Source organism: Bufo gargarizans, chromosome 4, assembly GCF_014858855.1.
Source record: "Bufo gargarizans isolate SCDJY-AF-19 chromosome 4, ASM1485885v1, whole genome shotgun sequence".
Lineage (NCBI taxonomy): Eukaryota > Metazoa > Chordata > Amphibia > Anura > Bufonidae > Bufo > Bufo gargarizans.
This window is the reverse complement of record NC_058083.1, coordinates 405,355,363-405,379,060: the sequence shown is the minus strand read 5'-3', so window position 1 is coordinate 405,379,060 and position 23,698 is coordinate 405,355,363. Positions and strand designations below refer to the sequence as shown.

At 42.9% G+C, this 23,698-nt stretch overlaps 1 protein-coding gene and 1 pseudogene across 3 annotated transcripts in view; one reads left to right on the top strand and one right to left on the bottom strand.

Annotated features, from left to right (window-relative positions):
* LOC122934485 (sulfotransferase 6B1-like) overlaps window positions 1-23,698 on the top strand; it is a 247,225-nt gene that overhangs the window by 135,180 nt on the left and 88,347 nt on the right. For all 3 annotated transcript variants that reach the window (XR_006388668.1, XR_006388667.1, XM_044289970.1), the window contains exon 4: window positions 11,564-11,690. Coding sequence is in view for 1 of the 3 variants with exons in the window: in XM_044289970.1 (XP_044145905.1) it covers window positions 11,564-11,690 (127 nt within the window). In the remaining 2 variants the exon portion in view is untranslated. The remainder of the gene's footprint in view (window positions 1-11,563; window positions 11,691-23,698) is intronic.
* Window positions 319-1,343, bottom strand: LOC122934483 (annotated as a pseudogene).

The window sequence follows — 23,698 nt, the reverse complement described above, 5'->3', positions numbered from 1 at the left end:
GATGATAATGCATATTGATCATGAAATGTATAGGGTTATGGCTGATAACTGGAGGCTAGTCCAGCAAACGACTCCAGCTGATTCCCAATGTGCAGGCTACACAATTACAGCTGGAAGGTAACTGGTCGGTACAGACAACACCCAAAAATATTCATAAATAACCCTTAGTATGTGCAGGTCTCACAGCTGCTGTAACACAACAGTAAGAAGCGGTATAACATGTAGTAAGCACTGCAGGGATCATGTCTAAGACATGTAAGATGTCCAGGGGGTCCCGAACATTGTGGACAAGGTCCAAGATGAGAGTTGTCATTGTCTTCAATACTGGATGTTATTGATTGCCAGCTCCGTAATGAATCCTAGCACTCGGATTAGGTAGTCCTTACTGAGGAACTTCACAATGTGCTGATGCCATAGTAGCCGTCACCTTGACAAGCTGGGTTGCTAATAAGTGTATTCTAAAGTGCCTGAAGAACTGAGAGTAAAGAAATTGGAATAAATAGTCCACTTACTCCAACGTGACCTCGTCTTTTGATTTATGAATATCATTCCATAAAGTCTTGAAGACCTCTGTGTGGATGGCATAAGAAATGTCCATGCGAGGTTCGATGGGCACAGAGAAAACAAGCTCTGTGGCCGACACTGATCCAGACACCTCACACCCGGACCACATCCCTGCTAGTCACGTAGGTCCTGAGAACTGATCACCAGCTTACCGAAACAGTCAAAGTTTCTTTGGAACCACGTCCCTACGATAGAAGTAAGCGTCTCAGAGCAGTTGTACAGGAAGAGTGGAATAAAGTCAATGTCTTTGGTAACACCTCCAAAAGATCGTCGTCTGTGTACGTCCCACAGAACCAACCTGTCCACACAATCCAGTCCTCTGTAGTTGCCTTGGTGAGTGGAGGCTTGGATGAAATCTGTATGAGCACAGCCAGTTGATCTCTGTAATTTCCTTTAAGTCCAGTTAAACAGGAAAATTTTGCTTTTAGGTTCAGCTCTGAGCCAACTTTAATGGCAGGACACTTCTGCTTCTTGGCAGCTATGTGGGCAAACAGGTGCTTGAAATACTCTTTCAGTCTGGTGTATGAGAAATGATACATTGGTGTCACGCTGTACAGAGTCCATTGTTTTTGAAGGAGCAAAGCAGCCTTTGCCGGATCAAGAGTTTCCTACAAGGGGGTGCACTGCAGGATTTTTCTTTTAGCCAAGCTTCGCAATGCAGATCGTCGACGTGCAGAGGTCAAGCTTCCGGGAGGATACTGCGAGCTGTGAAAATGAATGCTCCTTCGTGCCGATGACCTACTTCTAGGGGTTAACACCCCATCGGTTGGTGTTTTCATATCCTTGCGATAAATTATGTTCCCATTCACTGACTATAAACAAAGAGCTTGACAGACAAATGTATCAAACTCTGCCGCCATCTTTCTAGGCACCACATGTCCAGTCCCCTGACCAGCCAGATTTACCAGCATCTGTTTCAGGACATTAAGCAGTGGAATGACATCATTAATCCCGTAGTCCTGGCGACTGCCAAATAACGTGGCCTCCTCAAAGGGCAAACGGCAGGTGTCGGGCATGAGCTGACACTGGCTGACATCAAAGTTACACAGGGGACTACTCCTGTCCTTTTGGATGATCAAGAAATTGTTGATGGACTTTGTTTGTAATAGTCGGTCCAACATATGGAGGGTGGAATTCCAATGGGTGCTAGCTGCTCTATTTCTGTGTGCTAGTGTTTCTGACTAATGGAGTGCTGAGTCAAGGACCTATCAGGTTCTGATACAGTGACTCAGTGCTCTATTTTAACCCTTTCCTGGCCGTGCATCAGGGCCAGTGATAGTCTCTGACTCACTAACCATGTTCCTGTGCTTATTGGATTGCTTTGTTCCTCTGACTACAACTTGTCTTCTGACCACTCTGTCTCTCGTTTGGTAATGCGATGTCCATCTAGTTTTGATCTTGGCTTGTCTCTTGACCAGTGTCTGTCTCTCATTTGGTACTGCATAGCTTGTCTGATTATGACCCATTTGTGTATGACTCTGGTATTGTGTTTATCTGTCTTTGTTTGTTAGTCCATCTCTGCGATTAAATAGTGTAGGGACTGTCGACTAGTTGCGGTCTAGCTATCTAGGGCTTGTACTGCAAATAGGTAGGGGAAGCAGGCTGGGTTCTAGCCTTAGATCTCACTGTCCTTACCTACAGTCGGAACATTATCACTGGCCCAAAAAAGACTTCGTACCTGCACCACTATGGACGCCATGGCAGCTTTAGCCTCAAGGAAGGAGGGCATTTCTCAGTTGGTGCAGGATATATGTAGTGTACGGGAGAGTAATACCCCGTCACTACTGAAGGGTCACTTGGGTATTGTCGTTCCCCCTGTATTTATGGGGAGGTTGGTATAGAATATCTTATAATGTCATGCTATGTATTTTCCTGTTACTGTGAAACGTGCATTTTGCAGGCCGGCTAGGGTGTAGTTCCAGCTCTGAGTCACTAGAGGGAGCTAGGGAACCCTAGGTTATATAAGGCCCAGTCAGGAAGTAGTAGCAGAGGAGACAGACAGTGGGAAGCAGAGGTCAGAAATGATCCTGTGTCTGAGAGAAAGCAAGGCTATGGGCCTGTGAGAGCATAGCAGGCCTGAAGCCTGTCGATTAGGAGAGGGTAGTAAAGGCCCTGTAACCGGGTTCCGGATCCAAGGAAAAGGTTCCCCTCCTGAGTCACCATCCGTTCAGCTGAAGCAGCATAAGCGAGCCACAAGCCAAGACACAGATTACCACAGAGGCCGATCAGATAAAGCGAGAGGTACTCAAGATAACAGAGGAGGTACTAGATAAGGACAGCTTCAAGGGTACGCCAGATAAAGGGCATTAGACCTTGGAGGAAAGTCACATGTAGCAGGACCAGTCAGGAATAGTGTGCAAGCCGCCTGTACTGCAACTCCTGTAATTAACACTCTGTATAATTCATCGCTAAGACCGGCCTTCCTGTAATGTCAAGAACCACCTGTATTCTTCTAAAACCAACCGTCTTTTATGGAACTGTGCACTACCAGTGTCCGTGTATTATCCTGACTGATATTCAGTAAAAGTTCCAGTTTTTGTTGGCTATCCTGTGCTTGCTTCATTCTTCCACCATACTTTACACGGCGTGTCACCGTTTAATTGACACTGGCGTCACGAACTCTTTAACTACCTGCCTGTTCCAGCATTCGCCCCGATTTGAAGACGACAGTGGATCCCAGGTTAGTGGTCAATCTGCACTACAAAGCCCAGCACACACTACTGACCCCCTGGGACACTGCATCGCTCTTTTTGGCGTCACGAACAGGATACGCATACTTCTACAGTGCAGAGAAGTGTGAACTGTGTGCTTTAATTACTCCACCACCGTATTACAAAGACTGTAACCTTTATTTCTGAAATCTGTGGATTACAATTGCGCCTGGGAGGAATCAAAGACGCTATACTGTGTTGCGCTACCCCCAGAGAGAAAATCGCATTTGTGGACTGTGTTTTACTGGACTTTTCATCATCCTGCTTGCTGTCAGTGAATTGCAGCATCAGGACACCTAAAATGGCCGCCGACGCCATGAGGCTTTTTACTGCGCCATCAGGATGTGCAGAGGCGCGAATATTTGGCGCCGAAACCCTCCAAGAAGAAGGAGGAGATTGTCCTGGAGCGCCACCCACCTGGAGAAGTGATGATGCGGCTGACGTCCCCGAAGAGTTACGCCTGGGAGGCGGGCCTCAGATGGAGGTTGACCGGCCCAGTGTGTGGGAGGAGCCAGTGTCGTCCTTGCACCCAGTGAGAGAAGAGGAGAGAGAGCGGCTGGACAGCTGCCAGCGGGCGGAAGAATGCGCAGAGGCCCGACGTCAAGCAGCAGCTGCCACCGGAACCCCAGCAAGCACTGTCACTGAACCTCCGGTACCCCTGACGACCTGCACGAAAGCTGAACTAGAGGCCCTGCGCAAGAGGGTGTACTGGGTGGCGGACCTTGGCTGCGCTGGAGGAGTGCAGTGGTTTCCATTCCCGAGAACGGAGGCCGAAATGGAGGCCGTGAAAGACAAACCTCCCCCTCTAAAAATTGTCAGGGGAGACGGGTTCCAAATGTGGCCGTCCTTGCCAGAAGAATTGCTGCAGGTTCCCTATGTCGACTCGTCATCTGAGGAGGAACATGATACTCGTCTGTGAGTACTTTTGCCCTCTTGTTCATCTCCTTAATGGCCGTTTGTCCCTCCATTTGGCAGAGCTGGTGAAGCTCGCTGCCAGTTACCCACGGCCGGTGGCATCCTAGTTAAATAATGTGCCACTGTGTATCAATGCTTCCAGTTGCCTTTGTTTTGTTTGGGACATCCGGTTTGCTGCTACAATCCCAGTTGTGCCTTATTTTGCACTGTTTTTCCCTTTTTACCCCCATTTCAGGTTGAAAAGACATTTTTATGTCAGCACTATTTTAAAGGGTAAGCAGGACTTGCCAGGATAACATGGCCCTGGTATTGTCAGAGTCCTGTATTGTCATTTTATATATGTGCTGCTGACAGTGTTCAATAACCGGTTGTTTTTATTCACGTCTATGTGCCCAGAGATGGACTTCCTATGTGCAAGCCTCTGAGATGTTAATTTATTATGGACTTATTTATTGTCATGGACTATCCTGGTTCTTTCAGCATCCGCTGTGCCAGGTCAGCGCCCCCGTTCCACTCATTATCCTGTGAAAAAGAGAACGACGCCCCTTGTCACCGCACTTCGCCATTTCCAATTGGGTCTGATAGGAGTGTAAATGACATATATGTATGTATGCATGTGTCTTCCTCTATTGCAGGTCATGATTCCAGTTGGGCGGGCCCTGATGGAGTACGAGGTCGTACTCAGCTTAAAGCAGCGGGGTATGTAGTGTACGGGAGAGTAATACCCCGTCACTACTGAAGGGTCACTTGGGTATTGTCGTTCCCCCTGTATTTATGGGGAGGTTGGTATAGAATATCTTATAATGTCATGCTATGTATTTTCCTGTTACTGTGAAACGTGCATTTTGCAGGCCGGCTAGGGTGTAGTTCCAGCTCTGAGTCACTAGAGGGAGCTAGGGAACCCTAGGTTATATAAGGCCCAGTCAGGAAGTAGTAGCAGAGGAGACAGACAGTGGGAAGCAGAGGTCAGAAATGATCCTGTGTCTGAGAGAAAGCAAGGCTATGGGCCTGTGAGAGCATAGCAGGCCTGAAGCCTGTCGATTAGGAGAGGGTAGTAAAGGCCCTGTAACCGGGTTCCGGATCCAAGGAAAAGGTTCCCCTCCTGAGTCACCATCCGTTCAGCTGAAGCAGCATAAGCGAGCCACAAGCCAAGACACAGATTACCACAGAGGCCGATCAGATAAAGCGAGAGGTACTCAAGATAACAGAGGAGGTACTAGATAAGGACAGCTTCAAGGGTACGCCAGATAAAGGGCATTAGACCTTGGAGGAAAGTCACATGTAGCAGGACCAGTCAGGAATAGTGTGCAAGCCGCCTGTACTGCAACTCCTGTAATTAACACTCTGTATAATTCATCGCTAAGACCGGCCTTCCTGTAATGTCAAGAACCACCTGTATTCTTCTAAAACCAACCGTCTTTTATGGAACTGTGCACTACCAGTGTCCGTGTATTATCCTGACTGATATTCAGTAAAAGTTCCAGTTTTTGTTGGCTATCCTGTGCTTGCTTCATTCTTCCACCATACTTTACACGGCGTGTCACCGTTTAATTGACACTGGCGTCACGAACTCTTTAACTACCTGCCTGTTCCAGCATTCGCCCCGATTTGAAGACGACAGTGGATCCCAGGTTAGTGGTCAATCTGCACTACAAAGCCCAGCACACACTACTGACCCCCTGGGACACTGCATATAGCTGAAAGGGTTCTACAGCAGGAGTGTCATCAGACCAGCCCACCTGCTTCCACAACTCTGTCACCGATGGAGCCTAAGATGAAGCTCCCTGTTTGCTTCTCTGGTGACCGTAAGGGTTTTGCAATTTTTAGGGAAAGTTGCAAACTGTATATTCGGTTCAGACCTCACTCTTCAGGAGGCACAAAGAGTAGGTATCATCATGTCTCTGTTGCAAGGTGACCCCCAGGAGTGGGCATTTGCAATTCAACCTAATTACCCAGAGCGGTATTCTGTAGACTGTTTTTTTTTCTGCCCTCGGTCTTCTGTATGATGAGCCTGACAGGGCAGCCTCTTGTTGGTAGGTGGCTTGTTGAGGAGTATTGCTCTGAGTTTCACAGGTGGTGTACTGCATCTGGCTGGAATGATCCGGCCCTTAGATAACAGTTCAGACTGGGCCTCTCAGATACTCTGAGGGATCTGTTAGTTAGTCATCCAACCCCAGGGTCCTTTGACCACCAGCTATTAGTCCTCTATAGTACCATTTCTTCTCACCAAAGGAAGGAACACCGCTGGTTTTTGCTGCTACTGTGGCAGTCCTGCACATCTACTGTGATCCTGTCCAACTAGGCTGGAGGCAGAAAAGTTTGAGGGGCCACTCAGACACAGAGGTACTGATGTAGTAAAATTAGCACACATACTTTATTAGTGTGTTATCTAATCTAATTGTGTTAAGCAAACACTTTCAATTGCTTTTCAATAGCTTTTGTTTCTAGATAACACGATGAGTTAAGAAATGAGAGTTAAGAGTTTGAGTGTTAACTCAACTTGACAGGGTGTATTGCCTGTAAATCTCTCTTCACAAGGGAGTTATGTTTGTGGCTTAGCTTTTGTGGATTCAGGGGCTGCAGCTAGCTTTGTTAATTTTTATTGTGCGATTGCTTTGGCTCTCAAATTACTTAGGTTACCTGAACTGATTCCGATATCCTGGGAGTATACTACTCCTATGGCCAGAGGATTTATTAAGTATAAAACTGCAGATTTGGTAATGAATGTCTGTTCCATTCATTCTGAGAGGTGTGCTTTGTATTTCATGAAAGAGTAAATGAAAGAGTAAATAAATGGTAGCACCTTCTATTTAACTCTATTGTAAATATATTTTTAAGTCCTGATTCATTCTGTCCCCTTCAATTCTGTCCTCTTTTATATTATGTTTAATACTCTGTGTAATAAAGTTTTTCTTGTAATATAGTGGGTTATAGATAGTACCCATCCCCCATTGTGCTGATAAGAACACATTTCTGAGTGATCTCAGATACATGCGTAATGCACACTGGAGGAGGGGCTGATGGGAATAACTGTGGTCTGCACTAACAATTAATTGGGAATCTACCAATAACTTCATCCTAGGTAGAATGTAAGTATTGCAAATAAATTAAGTAATTGGAGGGCACTCAAATATCTGACTACATTCAAGGCAGGATATCAATAATCCTAATTTATTCACATAAAACTAATGTATTGCCATAAAACTCATAAAATCTACATACATATAATATAAAACATAAATGTGTAAATATGTCCAGGTGGTAATATTCAGTCAGCCCTGTGACCATGTATCATCGCCAGGTCGGCGTCAATCGTAAATGTCCACGCTAAGTATAATCGCCTGGTGGCGCTTGAGTCACTTATGATTGTCCACACTAGATCACCCATTCAGCCGTCTGCATGCAATCGGAATCACTGGTATAATATTTTCAAATAAGCCCCATAGGGCAGAGTACTTTACCCCTCTTCTGTTCCTGTGGGCTCATCCAGCAGCAACTGCTTAAACTCACCCGGCGTCCCGAGCAGTTAGCAGGTCTCAAACGTGGCGTCCCACATAACCTAGCTGTATCTCACGTATTACACACTGCTCTGTGAAAGGCTGGTGATGCGCTGGGTCCTAGAGTCCGGACCGTATGTTGATCTTTATATCGGATGTCGTTTCACAGGGGGTCCGAGGGGTAGGATGCCTGATGCTGTTGGCACCTCAATATTCCATAGTAGAGTCCTGTGCTGTCATGAACCGTATGCGTTTCGAGGATCAAGCCCCTTCCTCAGCGGCAATGACAGCTACTAGAATCACTTATCCTTAAATATCCTCCTTGTAGAAAAGCATTCTGGGACTTTGGTCACATTAGGCACCTGATCTGAATCAACTCATTTACAGTCAAACAAATTATTCAACATACTTTACAAAAAGGGGTCACATATCCTCACTTGGACTTCCTAATTGCTTTGTGTGTCAAAAAACGCACAGTGTTTGCAAAACACGCACCTATGTTTTCTGTGCATCCCTTGTCACAACTGCATCCCTAGTAGATTCTGTTTGATCACTCATTAACTGGACAATGTATCAGACAACACATGAAAAATAACACATGAAATACTTCAGTCACTCATTTAAAAACGTATTAAATTCTACTCAGGCCAATTAAAACACAAATTTATATAAATTTCGAAAAAAACGCATGATATTTACAAAAAAACGCATGATGTAAAAAAAAAAAAAAAAAGAAAACGCACTTGCATTTTCTGTGCGTTTTTTGTCAAAAAATGCCTCTTGAGTATTTGCATACTTGGTCACTGCTTCTGGTCGATGTACCACATAAAAAAATATATAAAAAATGTAAAATTATAAATAAATGTAAATTATAAATAAAAACTATCCTAGGTAGAATGTAAGTATTGATTTGCCCTATCTCTTGTACACCCTGGGGTGTTAGTCAGGTGTTATAATGTTGTATACAGCCATGTTATTCTGCCACAGATGTACGTTAGAGAAGTCTCTGACTGGTTGTGAGTGGTAATCTCTGTATACTCAATGGTAGACAGCTGAACTCACTAATATCACTAGGTCGTGGTACCAGTTGTATGTGAAAATCCAGTGAGGAGAATACAATGGAGATGCTTTGGTAATTTATTGAATTTACCTTGAACAAAGACATATAGAGGACATTAGAGGATATTAGGGGATATTAGAGGTCAAAATGAAATGCTCTCACCAGCTCTGAGTCTGCTGCAGAAGAAGAAGCACACTGGAACTGAACAAACAGGATATGATGTCACCGAAAGGGGAGGATTAGACAGAGAGCAAAGGGAAAATAGGATTTACATAATACATTCAGGAAACCTATAACAAGATTGACCATAGGATGGCAGCATTACATAACATGGTAATGATATGATATTTATCTTAAATGGAAGAAATAAATGTTGGGACAGCACACATGTGTTATAGCATGATCGATGGAGTCTCCACCACATTTAGGCTAGTGATGTATTTACTTTTTATTGTTCAGTATGTGATGTGTTTGTGTTATCTTATATTTAATTACTTAGCCTGAGTAAGCTTATTCATTATCAAATCTTTGGAATTTATGTTATGTTTTATAACATTATCTGAAGTGAATGAGGATGAAGTTTGTCAAAGAGAAGGCAGAGTGGAAAGTGATGGGAAGTGTTAAATGTATTTTCCTAGAATAAGTCTGATATGATAACCTATCCTCCGGATAGAGGATAGGTCATCAGTAGCTGATTGATGAGAGGGGGGCATTGGATAGCTGATGTGCTTGTTATTGCAGCTCCGCCCCATTCACGTAAAGGGGTTGTCTGCTCTTTAATATTGATGACCTTTCCTCGATCAGCTGTATGAAGAGAAAGCAGCGCTTGTACAACTCTCAACTCTCTCTCTCTCTTAAAGAGAGTCTGTCACCACTATATGACCATATACAGCACTTACATAACGCTGTAGCACAGCTATACATGATTCTAATGGTACCTTTAGTTTTTTTCTTTAGACATCCAGAAGCAGGGAAAACTACGTTTATTTCATATGCAAATGAGCACTCGCAAGTGCCCAGGGGCGGTGTTTAGTGTGTAGGTGCCCAGGCTGCCCTGCCTTTTTAACCGTTACTCCTCCCCCAGCCTCTTCCTTTGCCCACCCTCTTATTCCCTTGTATCATCCCTAGGTCCGGCCGAGATCCCGCGCCTGCGCACTGCTTCGCCGGGCCGGGGCATGCACACTGCAATGCCCATTTTGGGTACAGCATCAATTCAACTAGTGCGCCTGCGCCAGCCGGCGAAGCGGTGCACAGGCGCGTGATCTCAGCCGGACCTAGGGATTATACAAGGGAATAGGAGGGCGGGCAAAGGAAGAGGCAAGGCTGGGGGAGAAGTAACAGTTAAAAAGGCAGAGCAGCCTGGGCACCTACACACTGAACACCGCCCCTGGGCACTTGCGAGTGCTCATTTGCATATGAAATAAACGTAGTTTTTCCTGCTTCTGGATGTCTAAAGAAAAAAACTAAAGGTACCATTAGAATCATGTATAGCTGTGCTACAGCGTTATGCAAGTGCTGTATATGGTCATATAGTGGTGACAGACTCTCTTTAACAGTCTACCTGCTTCCGTCACAACTGCAGTGGTGAGCAGATGTAATTACAGTGGCATGCAAAAGTTTGGGCACCCCTGGTCACAATTACTGTTACTGTGAACAGGTAAGATGAAGATCAAAAGATCTCCAAAAGGCATACAGTTAAAGATGAAACATTACATTTGTATTTTAAGCAAAATCTTTTTTTGTTATAATATATATATATATATATATATATATATATATATATATATATATATATATATTTTTATTATTTATTTTTTTATAACAAAAATAAAATAAAAAAGGAAAAGTGCCCAAAGCAAATATTTGAGCATGGCTAGTACCTAGTAGCATCCCCTTTGGCAAGTATCACAGCTTGTATTTGCTTTTTCCAGGAGTCTTTCAATTCTTAAATTAGGGATTTTAATCCATTCTTCTGAAGGTCACAGTCCCTTGATCTAAAGGTCATTGAAAATCTGTAGACAGACCTCAAAAGAGGAGTGCATGCAAGACGGCCCAGGAATTTCCCAAAACTGACAGACTTTTACAAGGAATAATGGATGAAAATCCCTCAAACAAGAATTGAAAGACTCTTGGCTGGTTTACAAGTTATGATACTTGCCAAAGGGGATGCTACTAGGTACTAACCATGCAGAGTGCCTAAACTTTTGCTTTAGACCCTTTTCTTTTTTTGTTATTTTGAAAATGTAAAACCTGAAAATAAAATATTTTTGGGAATGTGTCACTTTTAACTTTATGCCTTTTGGAGATCATTTCACTTTCAACTTGCTTAACTGCTCACAGTAACAGTAACTTTGTAATTACACCTGCTCACGACTGCAGTTGTGATGACGAGCAGGTAAACAGAGAAGAGAAGGTAGTGATCATACTCTTCACGCAGCTGATCAGCAGGGGAGCTGGGAGTCGCCGATATGATAATGATGACCTATCCTGAGGATGGATCATCAATATTAAAAAGTGGACAACCCCTTTAAATAGTACTGAGCTGTGCCCAGGCCATGTGACTGATGAATGTGACATCACTGCTCTAGAAAGAGGCCCTGGCACTCCACCTAAAGTGGGACATCCAGGGACATACAAGGGAAAGGCTGCCGATGGTGCTAGATGTCAGAAGTGCACTGTAAAGTACAGACATACATTATATTTCCAACATTTCAGAACTAAGCAAAATAACTTTGTCATGACAAGAGCTCATGAAATATGCTATAACAACATTTGACAACAAAGTTGTAATGTTTAATGTTTTGCTATTTTGACAGATATTGCTGCTTGTTCGAAACCCAAAAGACACAGCTGTCTCCTTTTATAATTTTCATAATAAACTGCCTGCTCTTCCATCCTATAACTCTTGGGACTCGTTTTTTAAGGATTTTACAAATGGAAAAGGTATTTATACTGCACTTTATAAAACAATAAATGATAAAGCTCTAACTGTACACACACTCTGTAGTTGTGGTTGTGTTCTTCTAAACTCAATAATGTCCCTGCCTTCCTCATCACCCCAGGCATGGCAGTTCCTGCTCTAGTTCAATGATGTGATTGTCGGTTCCCGCTAACTGCAGAAGCTGATTCAGCTACATCAGCTATATTTCCCCTGTAACTGAGGCTAATATGTCAATTATAGTTACAGAATAAAAAAAATCTGAATAAAAAAAAAAAAAAAAGTGATGTTAAATGTATCCACAAAGGTCATGTAAGTCTTGCATGTATGTAAGCAAATAAATAAAGCCAAAACAAAATAAAATAGTAATAAAAAGAACACCACTAGTAGCCAAACCCCAGCTTCTAGCGCCACCTCAACGACTATATATCTCCTATATCAAAATGCCCATAATGGAAAGAGAATACAAAAATTTATTTCAGTTGCCCTTCGTGCCACTAAAAAAAAGTTGAAAAACGAAATGTGAGAGTTTTGTCTTTTTTTTTTTCCAGCTCTAAAAAACAAAGCAAAACATACTAAAATAAAACTGTTAAAAAGCCCCATGTCTCACTAAAAAAACATTAAAATTACTAATCAAAAAGTTCTGGCTTTTAAGCCACACTTGCTAAATAGAATGAAAACATGTCTGGTCATAAAGAAGTGGGGGAGGAATGGCCCAGTTTCCCTGTAGGATACAATACATAATTGGAATAAGTAAATACTCTTCCCAGACACTGCTGATACATACTTGCTATGGTGCTTCTACACTAAGAATGTCCACTTTTTGTAACTCTTGGCACACAGACCTGCTAAGATGTGCTAAAATTATTAAAAGGTCATGTTTGCTTCCTAATCATTTTGGCACATTTCACACGCCACTGCAAACAAGATCAAGGCTGGTGTTAGAAGTGCCTGTCTCCATAAAATTCCCCCAACATGTCCAGTCAGACTAGAAATGAGCAAATCTATCAAGATTCAGATTGGTTCCGATTCTCCAAATATTAAAAAAAAGTTCAGTTCAGACCTGAATTGATTCAGCCACACCAAAGAAACTCCAATTGCCCTGTAAATTGTTATAGAACATCCTCTCGTCTACTAGGACTTAGATTTTTTTTTTTTAAAAACATGTTCTCTGTTTGTTAATGTTTTATGAATTTTAGTTGTCCCCCCACCATAAGCTCTTAATCGCAATAACAGCAATAGTAAATCATGTCTACATGGGACATACATAGCTATGGGTAAATGTATGTTTGACAGCGTTAATAAACAGTGTGTTTAACCCTTTCATGACCAAGGGTCATAGATGCCCTAGTGTCCAGGTCAAAATTTACAAATCTGACATGCGTCACTTTATGTGGTAATAGCTTTGGAACACTTATTTATCCAAGCAATTCTGAGACTGTTTTCTCGTGACACATTGTACTTCATGATAGTCATAAATTTGAGTCAATATATTTCACCTTTATTTATGAAAAAATCCTAAATTTCTAAAAATAAAAAATAAAATGGAAAAATGCACAATTTTCAAAATTTCAATTTCTCTGCTTCTAAAACAAAGTCATACCTAATAAAATATTTATTACTTAACATTTCCCATATGTCTACTTTATGTTGGCATCATTTTGGAAATGTCATTTTATTTTTTTAGGACGTTAGAAGGCTTCTTTAAAATTTTAAGAATTGCTTAAAGGAAATTTCCAAATCCCACTTTTTAAGGACCAGTTCAGGTCTGAAGTCACTTTGTGGGGCTTATATAGTGGAAACCGCCCATAAATGACCCCATTGTAGAAACTACACCCCTCAAGTTACTCAAAACTGATTTTACAAACTTTGTTAACCCTTTAGGTATTCCAATTAAAGGAAAATGGAGATGAAATTCTAAATGTAACTTTTTGGGCAGATTTTCCATTTTATTACATTTTTTTCTTTAAACTCAACATTTATTACCCAGATTCTGCGGTTTACAGAAACACCCCATATGTGGTCGTAAACTGATGTAAGGGCACACAGCAGGGCGCAGAAGGAAAGGAATGCCATATGGTTTTTGGAAGGCAGATTTTGCTAAACTGGTTTTAAATATTATCTCCCATTTAAAGCCCCCCTGATGCACCCATACAGTAGAAACTCCCAAAAAGTGACCCTATCTTGGAAACTAGGGGATGAGGTGCCAGTTTTATTGGTACTATTTTGGGGTACATATGATTTTTAATTGCTCTATATTAAGTTTTTTGTGAGGCTAGGTAACTGAAAAATGGCTGTTTTGGCACATTTTTTTTTGTTTTTTTTTTACAAGATTTATCTGAAAGGGTAGATCATGTGCTATTTTTATAGAGCAGGTTGTTACGACTGCAATGATATCAAATATGTATACTTTCTTTGTTTGTTTCAGTTTTACATAATAAAGCAATTTTGAAAAAGAAATTATGTTTTTGTGTGTCCATTTTCTGAGCGCCATATGTTTATTTTTCTGCCGATCGTCTCTTGTGCAGGGGCTTGTTTTTTGCAGAAAGAGTTGAGGTTTTTATTGGTATCATTTTTGGGTTCATAGGATTTTTTGATCATTCATTATTACACTTTATGGGGCAAGGTGACCAAAAAATTGCCTGTTTTGAAACAGTTTTTATTTATTTATACGTTTATCTGAGGGGTTAGGTCATGTGACAGTTTTATAGAGCAGATCGTTACGGACGTGTCAATACCTAATATGTATACTTTTTCTTATTTATTTAAGTTTTACACAATAATAGCATTTCTGAAACAAAAAAAATGCTCTTGCATTGCAAAGTGTAAAACAATTAGATGCCCTGTAGGTGGCAACAGCGTCCGGTTGCCATGGCAGCCCTTGCAGCGCGGCAGCCCCGATGGTGGAGAGAGGGAGCCCCCTCTCTTGGGTGACATTAACCCATTTTTCCCATCCCAAAAAACCCTGCTCTGCCTAGGTGACAGGGACCAAAATTTCTAAAATTCGTCTGTTTCATTGTTGGGTGACATTAACCCATTTTGGCCGCCAAAAAAACCCTGCTCTGCATTGTTCACAAGGAACTTAATTTAGTAAAAACGTCTATTACTTCGGTGGGTGACCGCATAAAATGAGGAGCGCATCAAACAAGACACGAGGCCCTGGTCGTGGTGCTGACTGTGTTGGTGGAGCTCCTGTTGCAGGGAGAGGACGTGGTCAATCTGTGCCAGCTACATGCACAAGTGAAACTCCTTCCTCAGGTGCGAGTAGGCAACAGAACCTTCAGTGTTATTTGGTAGGGCCGAATGCGGCTCTACGAATGGTGAGGCCAGAACAAGTACAGGCGATAGTAGATTGGGTGGCTGACAGTGCCTCCAGTTCCTTCACATTGTCTCCCATCCAGTCCCCTGCTGAAAGATCAGAGTTGGCACCTGCAGCCCATGGCCATCAGTCTTTCACCTCACCCCCTTGCAAATCAGCCAAGCAGTCTGAGCCCCAAGTCATGCAGCGGTCTCTTCTGCTTTTTGATGACTCTGCTGGCAGGGTTTTTCCAGGGCCATCCACATAGCCCTGCCCCAGAAGTGGAAGAGATTGAGTGCACCGATGCCCAACCACTTATGTTTCAGTATGAGGACATGGGAAGACCACCGCAGCACGTCTCTGATGATGACGAAACACAGGTGCCAACTGCTGCGGCTTTCTGCAGTCTGCAGACCGACAAGGAGGGCAGGGGTAAAGAGTGGGTGGAAGATGATGTGGAGGATGATGAGGTACTAGACCCCACATGGAATCAAGGTCATGCGAGTGACATGTGCAGTTTGGAGGAATAGGCGGTGGTCGCACAGAGGCACCAGCACAGCAAAAGAGGGAGCAGAGTGCAAAAGCATCTGTTACGTTCTTGGGTGACATTTACCTTTTATGCCGTGAATAAACCCTTGCTCTGCATAGTTGACAGGGACCTAAATTTCTAAAAATCATCTGTTACATGCTCGGGTGACATTTTACAATTTTTGCGGTATACAAACCCCTGCTCCGCATAGGTGACAGGGACCTAAATTTCTAAAATTCGTCTGTTACATTGATGGTTGACATTAACCCATTTTTGCCGGTGAAAAAACCCTGTTCTACATTGCTGACAGGGAACTAAATTTAGTAAAAACTTCTGTTACTGATCGGAAGATGCGCGACTACAAGCGCACGCTGGTAGATGCGCTGCTGATGGCAATCGCACCTGACAGCGGGGCCTCAGTGGAAGCACAATGCTGAGAAGTAGGAAGAGGTCGCCGATGCAGCTGTGGCACCGCTAGCACCTCAGAAGGCAGGGTTAGCATGGCCGAAATGTGGAAAAGCTTTGTCAGCACGCCACAACAACCAACACCACCAGCTGATATGGAACGTCTTAGCAGGAGGCAGCATTTCAGCAAGATGGTGGAGCAGTATGTGTGCACACGCCTACACGTACTGACTGATGGGTCTGCCCCCTTCAACTTCTGGGTCTCCAAATTGGGCACATAGCCTGAGCTTGCCCTTTACGACTTGGAGGTGATGGCCTGCCCTGCAGCCAGTGTATTGTCTGCATGGCAGGAGGGGGTTATCACAGACAAGTGCCGCCAATGTGGACAAGCTCATTAAAATGAACCAGGCATGGATCCCACAGGACTCGTCCGTACCTTGTACAGAAAAGACATGTATACCGGCCTCACCCAGCCAATGTTGTACTACAGCATACTTTCTCTTTGTTTTATTTTTTATATTTCCCAATGTTTTGGGGTCTACCAAAATGTAAACACTTCTGACCGCGGCATATGAGGCGTTAATCCACCAGCATCGCAGTTATTGCCGATGCTGGTGGATGCAGCAGGGACCTGGCTGTCAGTAACAGCCAGATCTCTGCCGCTAATCGCGGGGCCGCATGCAGGGGGGAGGAACGACTGCAGGTCGAGAACGCTCAACTTCTAGCGCTAAGTGCCGGCGATTTAGGACGAGCATTCTCGTCCTGGGTCGTTAAGGGGTTAACTTAAACAGTTCAGTGTTTATTCACACAAACAAAATGACAGTTCAACGTCTGTGTTCATTCACAGCATGGCAAGTCCACAGACCAAAAAACATTCACCTTGTCAGCGGTTTTGTCAGCAGCAGTCCACAACAGGCTTTAGGGGCCTGCTTCCCAGCAATGCTGCTCTCAGCCCTTTAGCATGGCACACATCCTTAGATCTCAAAACACAGACTCTCCAGCTTCCCTGTCAATTGAAGGATAATCCACACCACCTGACAGTGCTGCCTGTGCTTTAATATACCACATCAAGACCTGGCCTGGAGCGTGGGGAGCAGCCACCCACCCAGCACTTTGGCTACTCCCAGTAAGAGCCGTCCCAGATTGGCTTTGCAGCCACACTAAACAGCAAACAGTGTCAATCAGCACTAGCTGCTGCTGACACTTGAAACTACCGGCTCTTACCTCACCAAGGCCAGGAACCTCGGTGACACATACCTTCTGTCAATGACGGACCCTTGCGCCTTCCTACACACTGCACCGCTGAACGGCAATTATGTCCACATTTTTTTCTATTTTTACACAAAAGGCTTTTCAACAGATAAGTGCAACAATAAAATGTGAATATATTTGTATTTTGCCAGTAATACACGGCAAACTGGGATGTAAAATATCTTACTGCAACGCTGAATGGCAATTAGGCTCACATTTTTTTCTATTTTCACACAAGTGTTTTCAACAGATAAGTGCAACAATTAAAGGTGAATATATTTGTATTTCGCCAGTAATACATGGCAAACTGGGCTGTAAAATATCTCACCGCACCACTGAATGGCAATTAGGCCCAAGTTTTTTTTGTTTTTTTACACAAAAGGCTTTTCTACAGATAAGTGCAACAATGAAAGACGAATACCTTTGTATTTCGCCAGTAATACACAGCGAACTAGGCTGTAAAATATCTCACTGCACCGATGAGCGACAAAGATATTTTTCCTTTTTCCACTAATACACGCAATAAAGTGCTTTGAAACATATCTGAGCGGCAAAGATATTTTTTCTTTTTCCACTAATGCATGCAAAAAAGGGCTTTAAAAACAGCTTAGCGGCAAAGATATTTTTCCTTTTTCTACTAATACACGCAAAAAAAGGCTTTAGATGAGATAAGTGCACCGCTGAGCGGCAAATATATTTTACTTTTGACACTAATACACGACAAAAAGGGCTGTAATTTTCGCTCTTCACTACACAATGGCTAATAAATCCTTTTTCCCCACTAATAGCCTAAAAATGCTTTAGAACATATAACTACACCGCATAAGGGCAAATGCCTGTATCAAACAGCACTTGCACCCAAATAAGAACGTTTGCTGGAATTACAGATCGGTATTTTGGGAATTTGTATCGCCAGTCAATGCTGCAAGGTGTTATAGGATTGTTCCTATTAACTAGGCTGTCACCTCCCCGACTGAACCCTGTTCAACAGAAATGCAGTGCAATGATTCCTCCCTATCCTTTCCCTACATTTTGAATAATCTTTCCCTGCACTTGTTTTTTTTTTTTTAGCACAATGACGATTTTTCTATCACTCTCCCTAGTGCCTGCAGACACATCTCTCCCTTCACTAAGTACGCTGGTGAATGGCAGCATCTAAGATGGCTGCCGTGTTTATACGGCTGTGACATCACAGGGCTGGCTGCTGATTGGCTGCATGCATGCCAGTATGGGTGATACCACCTTCCCAGACTTTCTTTCTCCATGCCCTCATGTGCAGAAGCCATTTTAGGAAAAATTTGATTTATCACTACGAAGCATGCGGAAATTCGCATTCGGTGCCAATCAAATTTTTCCTGAAATTCGCAACGAATTCCCCTTCATTAGCTTCGAATCGCTCATCTCTAAATAGAACATATAAGGCAGTAGATCGGCTGTCTATGGGTGGTAGTAGTATAGTAGTGGCTGAGGTAGTAGGGGATCAGCGAGGAGTAGCTGAGGTGGTGGTGGTAGAACCAGCCATATGGTACGGTACATGTCAGCAAGCAAGCAGCAGCTGTGGCAATATGGTGGCAGTGGCATGATGCTGCAGCATCCGTATGGAACATAATGGTAGGCAGACAGGGAGACAGTAACAGTGTCAAGATGAGACACCATTAGCAAAGCCAGATCTATTCATCGGTCCCAGCCAGAAGAGTTTGAAAATCCTTCCGAATCCAGCCTTGATTAATTTTGACAAAAGTGATGTTTTTTTACACTGGCGGAGGACAACTTGGTCCATTTGGGTGTCACCATGCCCCCTGCAGAGCTGAAAACCTCTCCAAGATGACATTGGAGGCTGGGCAAAAAAGAAGACAGAGAGCATGCCAATTTGAGCCACCGTTCCAGTCTGCTTGTCAAGAAGTCCATAAAGTCAGTGAATAGGGTATGCTCTAGAGACAGGTCAGAGTTCAGGTATCCCTGAGCCTGGGCGTTGAAACGGGAGGTTTCAACTTACTGATATGCCTCAGCCAGGCACGGCACATGAAAAAAACTGCTCCATCATGTTAAAAGGCACAGAAATTTGTGGCAGCAGGTGGGTAACTCTGCAGGGATGGAGAGGGCCCTCCCTTTCAGACACACTGGTGGTAGGTGTCTACTCGTTGAAAGCTGTGTCAAACTGTGTTTACAGTGTTTCCTGGTAATAACGTAATTTGGCCTCCCTTTTGGAGGGAGGCAAAGAGTCCCTCATTTTGCTTTGATAGCAAGGGTCTAAAAGCATCGCTATTCAGTAATCAGACTGCTTGATGTGCAGGATACACCTATCATCATGCCTGGAGAACTAGTTCTTTCTAGCTTTTCCCCCATTATTATCCTCCTGCTCCAACTCCTCCTCCATGGGAGTTTCGCCTTGTGGGTCCCCAACAGCTACAGGGTAGACATCAAGATACATTAGCTGTTCTTCTTCTGCCTTTGTCCCCTGCTGCATGAGCCTCAGCATCTGTTCTAAGATATATTTGAGTGGGATGAAATTGTTCATGCCGTGGTTGTGCCTACAGACAAACTTTCTGTCCTCTTTGAAGGACTTTAGCATCCGGCCGTCCCTCTTAATCATGGCCCCAGTTATAAAAATCAAAAAAAATTGGGCTGAACTTGCACTTTATATACAGGTAAATATACAGGAAAGAATGTTTCCTAATAATTTTTCCTCTAAAATCAATTTCATCTTTGGTTTTGTGCGTATTATTGTCAGTCTGCAAAAGTGGCGTACTAACCCCACAAAATCGTTCCCAGACACAGATTTTGAACTAGTATTTCATGTTTTTACTTAGATTTCAAATGCCACCCTCTATATTGTAAGACACACATTGCACCCTTGTATTGTTATTTTTTGCAAAACAAACTGTCTGGAGATGCCCGGACACAGATTTTGGACTACTATTTCACGTTTTAATCAGATATTTAAAACACTACCTTATGTATTGTAAGATACATATTGCACACGTATATTGCCATTTTTCCAAGCCAAAATAAATAAATAAAAATAACTGTCTGGGGATGCCCTGACAGAGATTTAGTTTCAGCATTTCAAGTGTTGTCCCTAGAGATGAGCGAATCGAATCAGACGAAGTGGAATTCGATCTGAATTTCAGGAAAAAAATCGATTCACAACGAATGCGAATTTCCTCACGCTTCGTGGCAACGAATCACAATTTTTCCTAAAAATGGAGGCTACACGTGTGAGGACTGAGGACTGAGGACATGGAGCAAAGGAACTCTGGGAAGCCGGGATCATCCAGATTTACATGCATGCATGCAGCCAATCAGCAGCCAGCCAGCGCCTGTGATGTCACAGCCCTATAAATACGGCAGCCATTTTAGATTCTGCCATTTTCCAGCATTCTGAGTGCAGGGACAGATGTGAGAAGGCGCTAGGGACAGCAATAGGAAAAACCTCATTGCGAACAAAGAAACTGAAATAAGTGCAGGGAAAGGATAAGGAAGAATTATTTCACAGCATATTAGTGTAGAGAGACGTCAGAAGACGCTAATGACAGTGTTAGAAAAGTGATTTACAAGTGCAGGGAAAGATTATTTGGGGATCCAAGTAGCCATAATACAGCTCTGCCATTCCAACAATTAGTTCTTAGGGTGCAAGTGCTACGTTGAAAAGCCTTAAGTTCACTGTTGCAGTTATTTGCGGTGAAAGCGTTTAGTGACGTATTTCAGTACTGAAAGAAAAATACACTGAGCAAAAATATAAACGCAACACTTTCAGTTTTGCTCCCATTTTGCATGAGCTGAACTCAAAGATCTGAAACATTTTCTACACACGCAAAAGACCCATTACTCTAAAATATTACTGTAATATATCAGAGCTGTTGCCTGTGCAATTAATGTTCATTTCTCTACTATAAGCCATCTCCAAAGGTGTTACAGAGAATTTGGCAGTACATCCAACTGGCCTCACAACTGCAGACCTCGTGTAACCACACCAGCCCAGGACCTCCACATCCAGCATGTTCACCTCCATGATCGTCTGAGACCAGCCACCCGGACAGCTACAGCAACAATCTGTTTGCATAACCAAAGAATTTCTGCGCAAACTGTCAGAAACCATCTCAGGGAAGCTCATCTTCATGCTCGTTGTCCTAATCGGGGTCTGGACCTGACTGCAGTTCATCGTCGTAACCGACTTGAGTGGGCAAATGCTCACATTCGATTGGCACATTCGATCTGGCATGTTGGAGAGGTGTTCTGTTCACGGATGAGTCCCGGTTTTCACTGTTCAGGGCAGATGGCAGACAGCGTGTGTGGCGTCATGTGGGTGAGCGGTTTGCTGACGTCAACGTTGTGGATCGAGTGGCCCATGGTGGCGGTTGGGTAATGGTATGGGCAGGAATATGTTATGGACAACGAACACAGGTGCATTTTATTGATGGCATTTTGACTGCACAGAGATACCGTGATGAGATCCTGAGGCCCATTGTTGTGCCATTTATCCACGACCATCATCTCATGTTGCAGCATGATAATGCACGGCCCCATATTGCAAGGATCTGTACACAATTCCTGGAAGCTGAAAACATCTCAGTGCTTGCATGGCCAGAATACTCACCTGACATGTCACCCATTGAGCATGTTTGGGATGCTCTGGATCTGCATATACGACAGCGTGTTTCAGTTCCGGCCAATATTCTGCAACTTCGCACAGCTATTGAAGAGGAGTGGACCAACATTCCACAGTCCACAATCAACAACCTGATCAACTCTATGCGACAGAGATGTGTTGCACTGCGTGAGGCAAATGGTGGCCACACCTGACTGGTTTTCTGCCAGTAAGGCAAAACTGTGCACATTTCAGAGTGGTCTTTTATTTTGGGCAGTCTAAGCCACACCTGTACAATATTCATGCTGTCTAATCAGCACCTTGATATGCCACACCTGTGAGGTGGGATGAATTATCTCAGCAAAGGAGAAGTGCTCAGTAACACAGATTTAGACAGATTTGTGAACAATATTTGAGAGTAATAGGTCTTTTGTGTATGTAGAAAATGTTTCAGATCTTTGAGTTCAGCTCATGCAAAATTGGAGCAAAACAGAAAGTGTTGAGTTTATACTTTTGCTCAGTGTATATACGCAGTTCACTGTTGCAGTTATTTGCGGTGAAAGCATTTAGTAGCCTATTTCAGTACAGAAAGAAAAATATACAGTATATACGCACTTCACTGGTGCAGTTTTTTGTGCTAAAAGCATTTAGTGGCTTATTTCAGTACAGAAAGAAAAAAATATACGCACTTTACTGGTGCAGTTATTTGTAGCAAAAGAGTTTAGTGGCCTATTTCAGTACAGAAAGAATATATACACACTTCACTGGTGCATTTATTTATGGTAAAAGCATTTAGTGGCCTATTTTCAGTACTAAAAGAAAGATATATTCTCAGTTCACTTCTGCAGTTACATGTGTTGAAAGCGTTTAGTGTCTTATTTCAGTACAGAAATAAAAATATACGCACTTCACTGGTGCAGTTATTTGTGGCAAAAGCATTTAGTGGCCTATTTCAGTACAGAAAGAAAAATATATACGCACTTCACTGGTGCATTTATTTCTGGTAAAAGCATTTAGTGGCCTATTTTAGTACAAAAAGAAAAATATATTCTCAGTTCACTTCTGCAGTTATATGTGTTAAAAATGTTTAGTGGCCTATTTCAGAACAGAAAGAAAAATATATATACGCACTTCACTGGTGCATTTATTTCTGGTAAAATCGTTTAGTGGTCTATTTAAAAAATATATATATATATATTCTCAGTGCACTTCTGCAGTTATACAGATGTAGCAGGGGTATCACTCAAACTCAAATTACATTATCTCATCGTGTTATCTTGAAACAAAAGCCATTGAAAAGCAATTGCTTAACGCGTTTAGTTAACTTTAGTTTAGTTAACACATCTCATAAAGCATGAGTTTTAACCCTACTACATCCATATGTGTTGAAAGCGTTTAGTGGCCTATTATACACTCTTCACTGGGCTATTTATTTCTAGTAAAAGCATTTAGTGGTTTATTTTAGTACAAAAAGAAAAATATATTCTCAGTTCACTTCTGCAGTTATATGTGTTGAAAGCATTTAGTGGCTGTGATGGAAAGAACCTCGCCACTGGGTTTTAGAGGGGTCTGTTTGCCAGCCTTTTGCCTTAGGATTATAGCTCATATAATAAAACTTTGAAGGTGAAGGTAGACCAGCCGCACAGCCTAAATCTGTGGAACTGTTTTGGGCAGGAACGACATGCTTGCGGTCGGTCAAATGTGACTTCCATGGAATTCAGGAACCCCTGCTCGGATCTGGGTGATTTCTGGATATGTTGTTTGCCCAGATCAGAGCTATCCATGGATGTATAATTTATAGGGATATGTGGGGCTTTGGGGTGTTTTCAGTGTTTTGGGGAAAAATGTGTGTTTTCTGTCTGTGAGTGATTAAGTTAGCCCATTGTGTTTGTTAATTGTAACACAGGCAGAGCCCATTGTGTTTGTTAATTGTATCACAGGT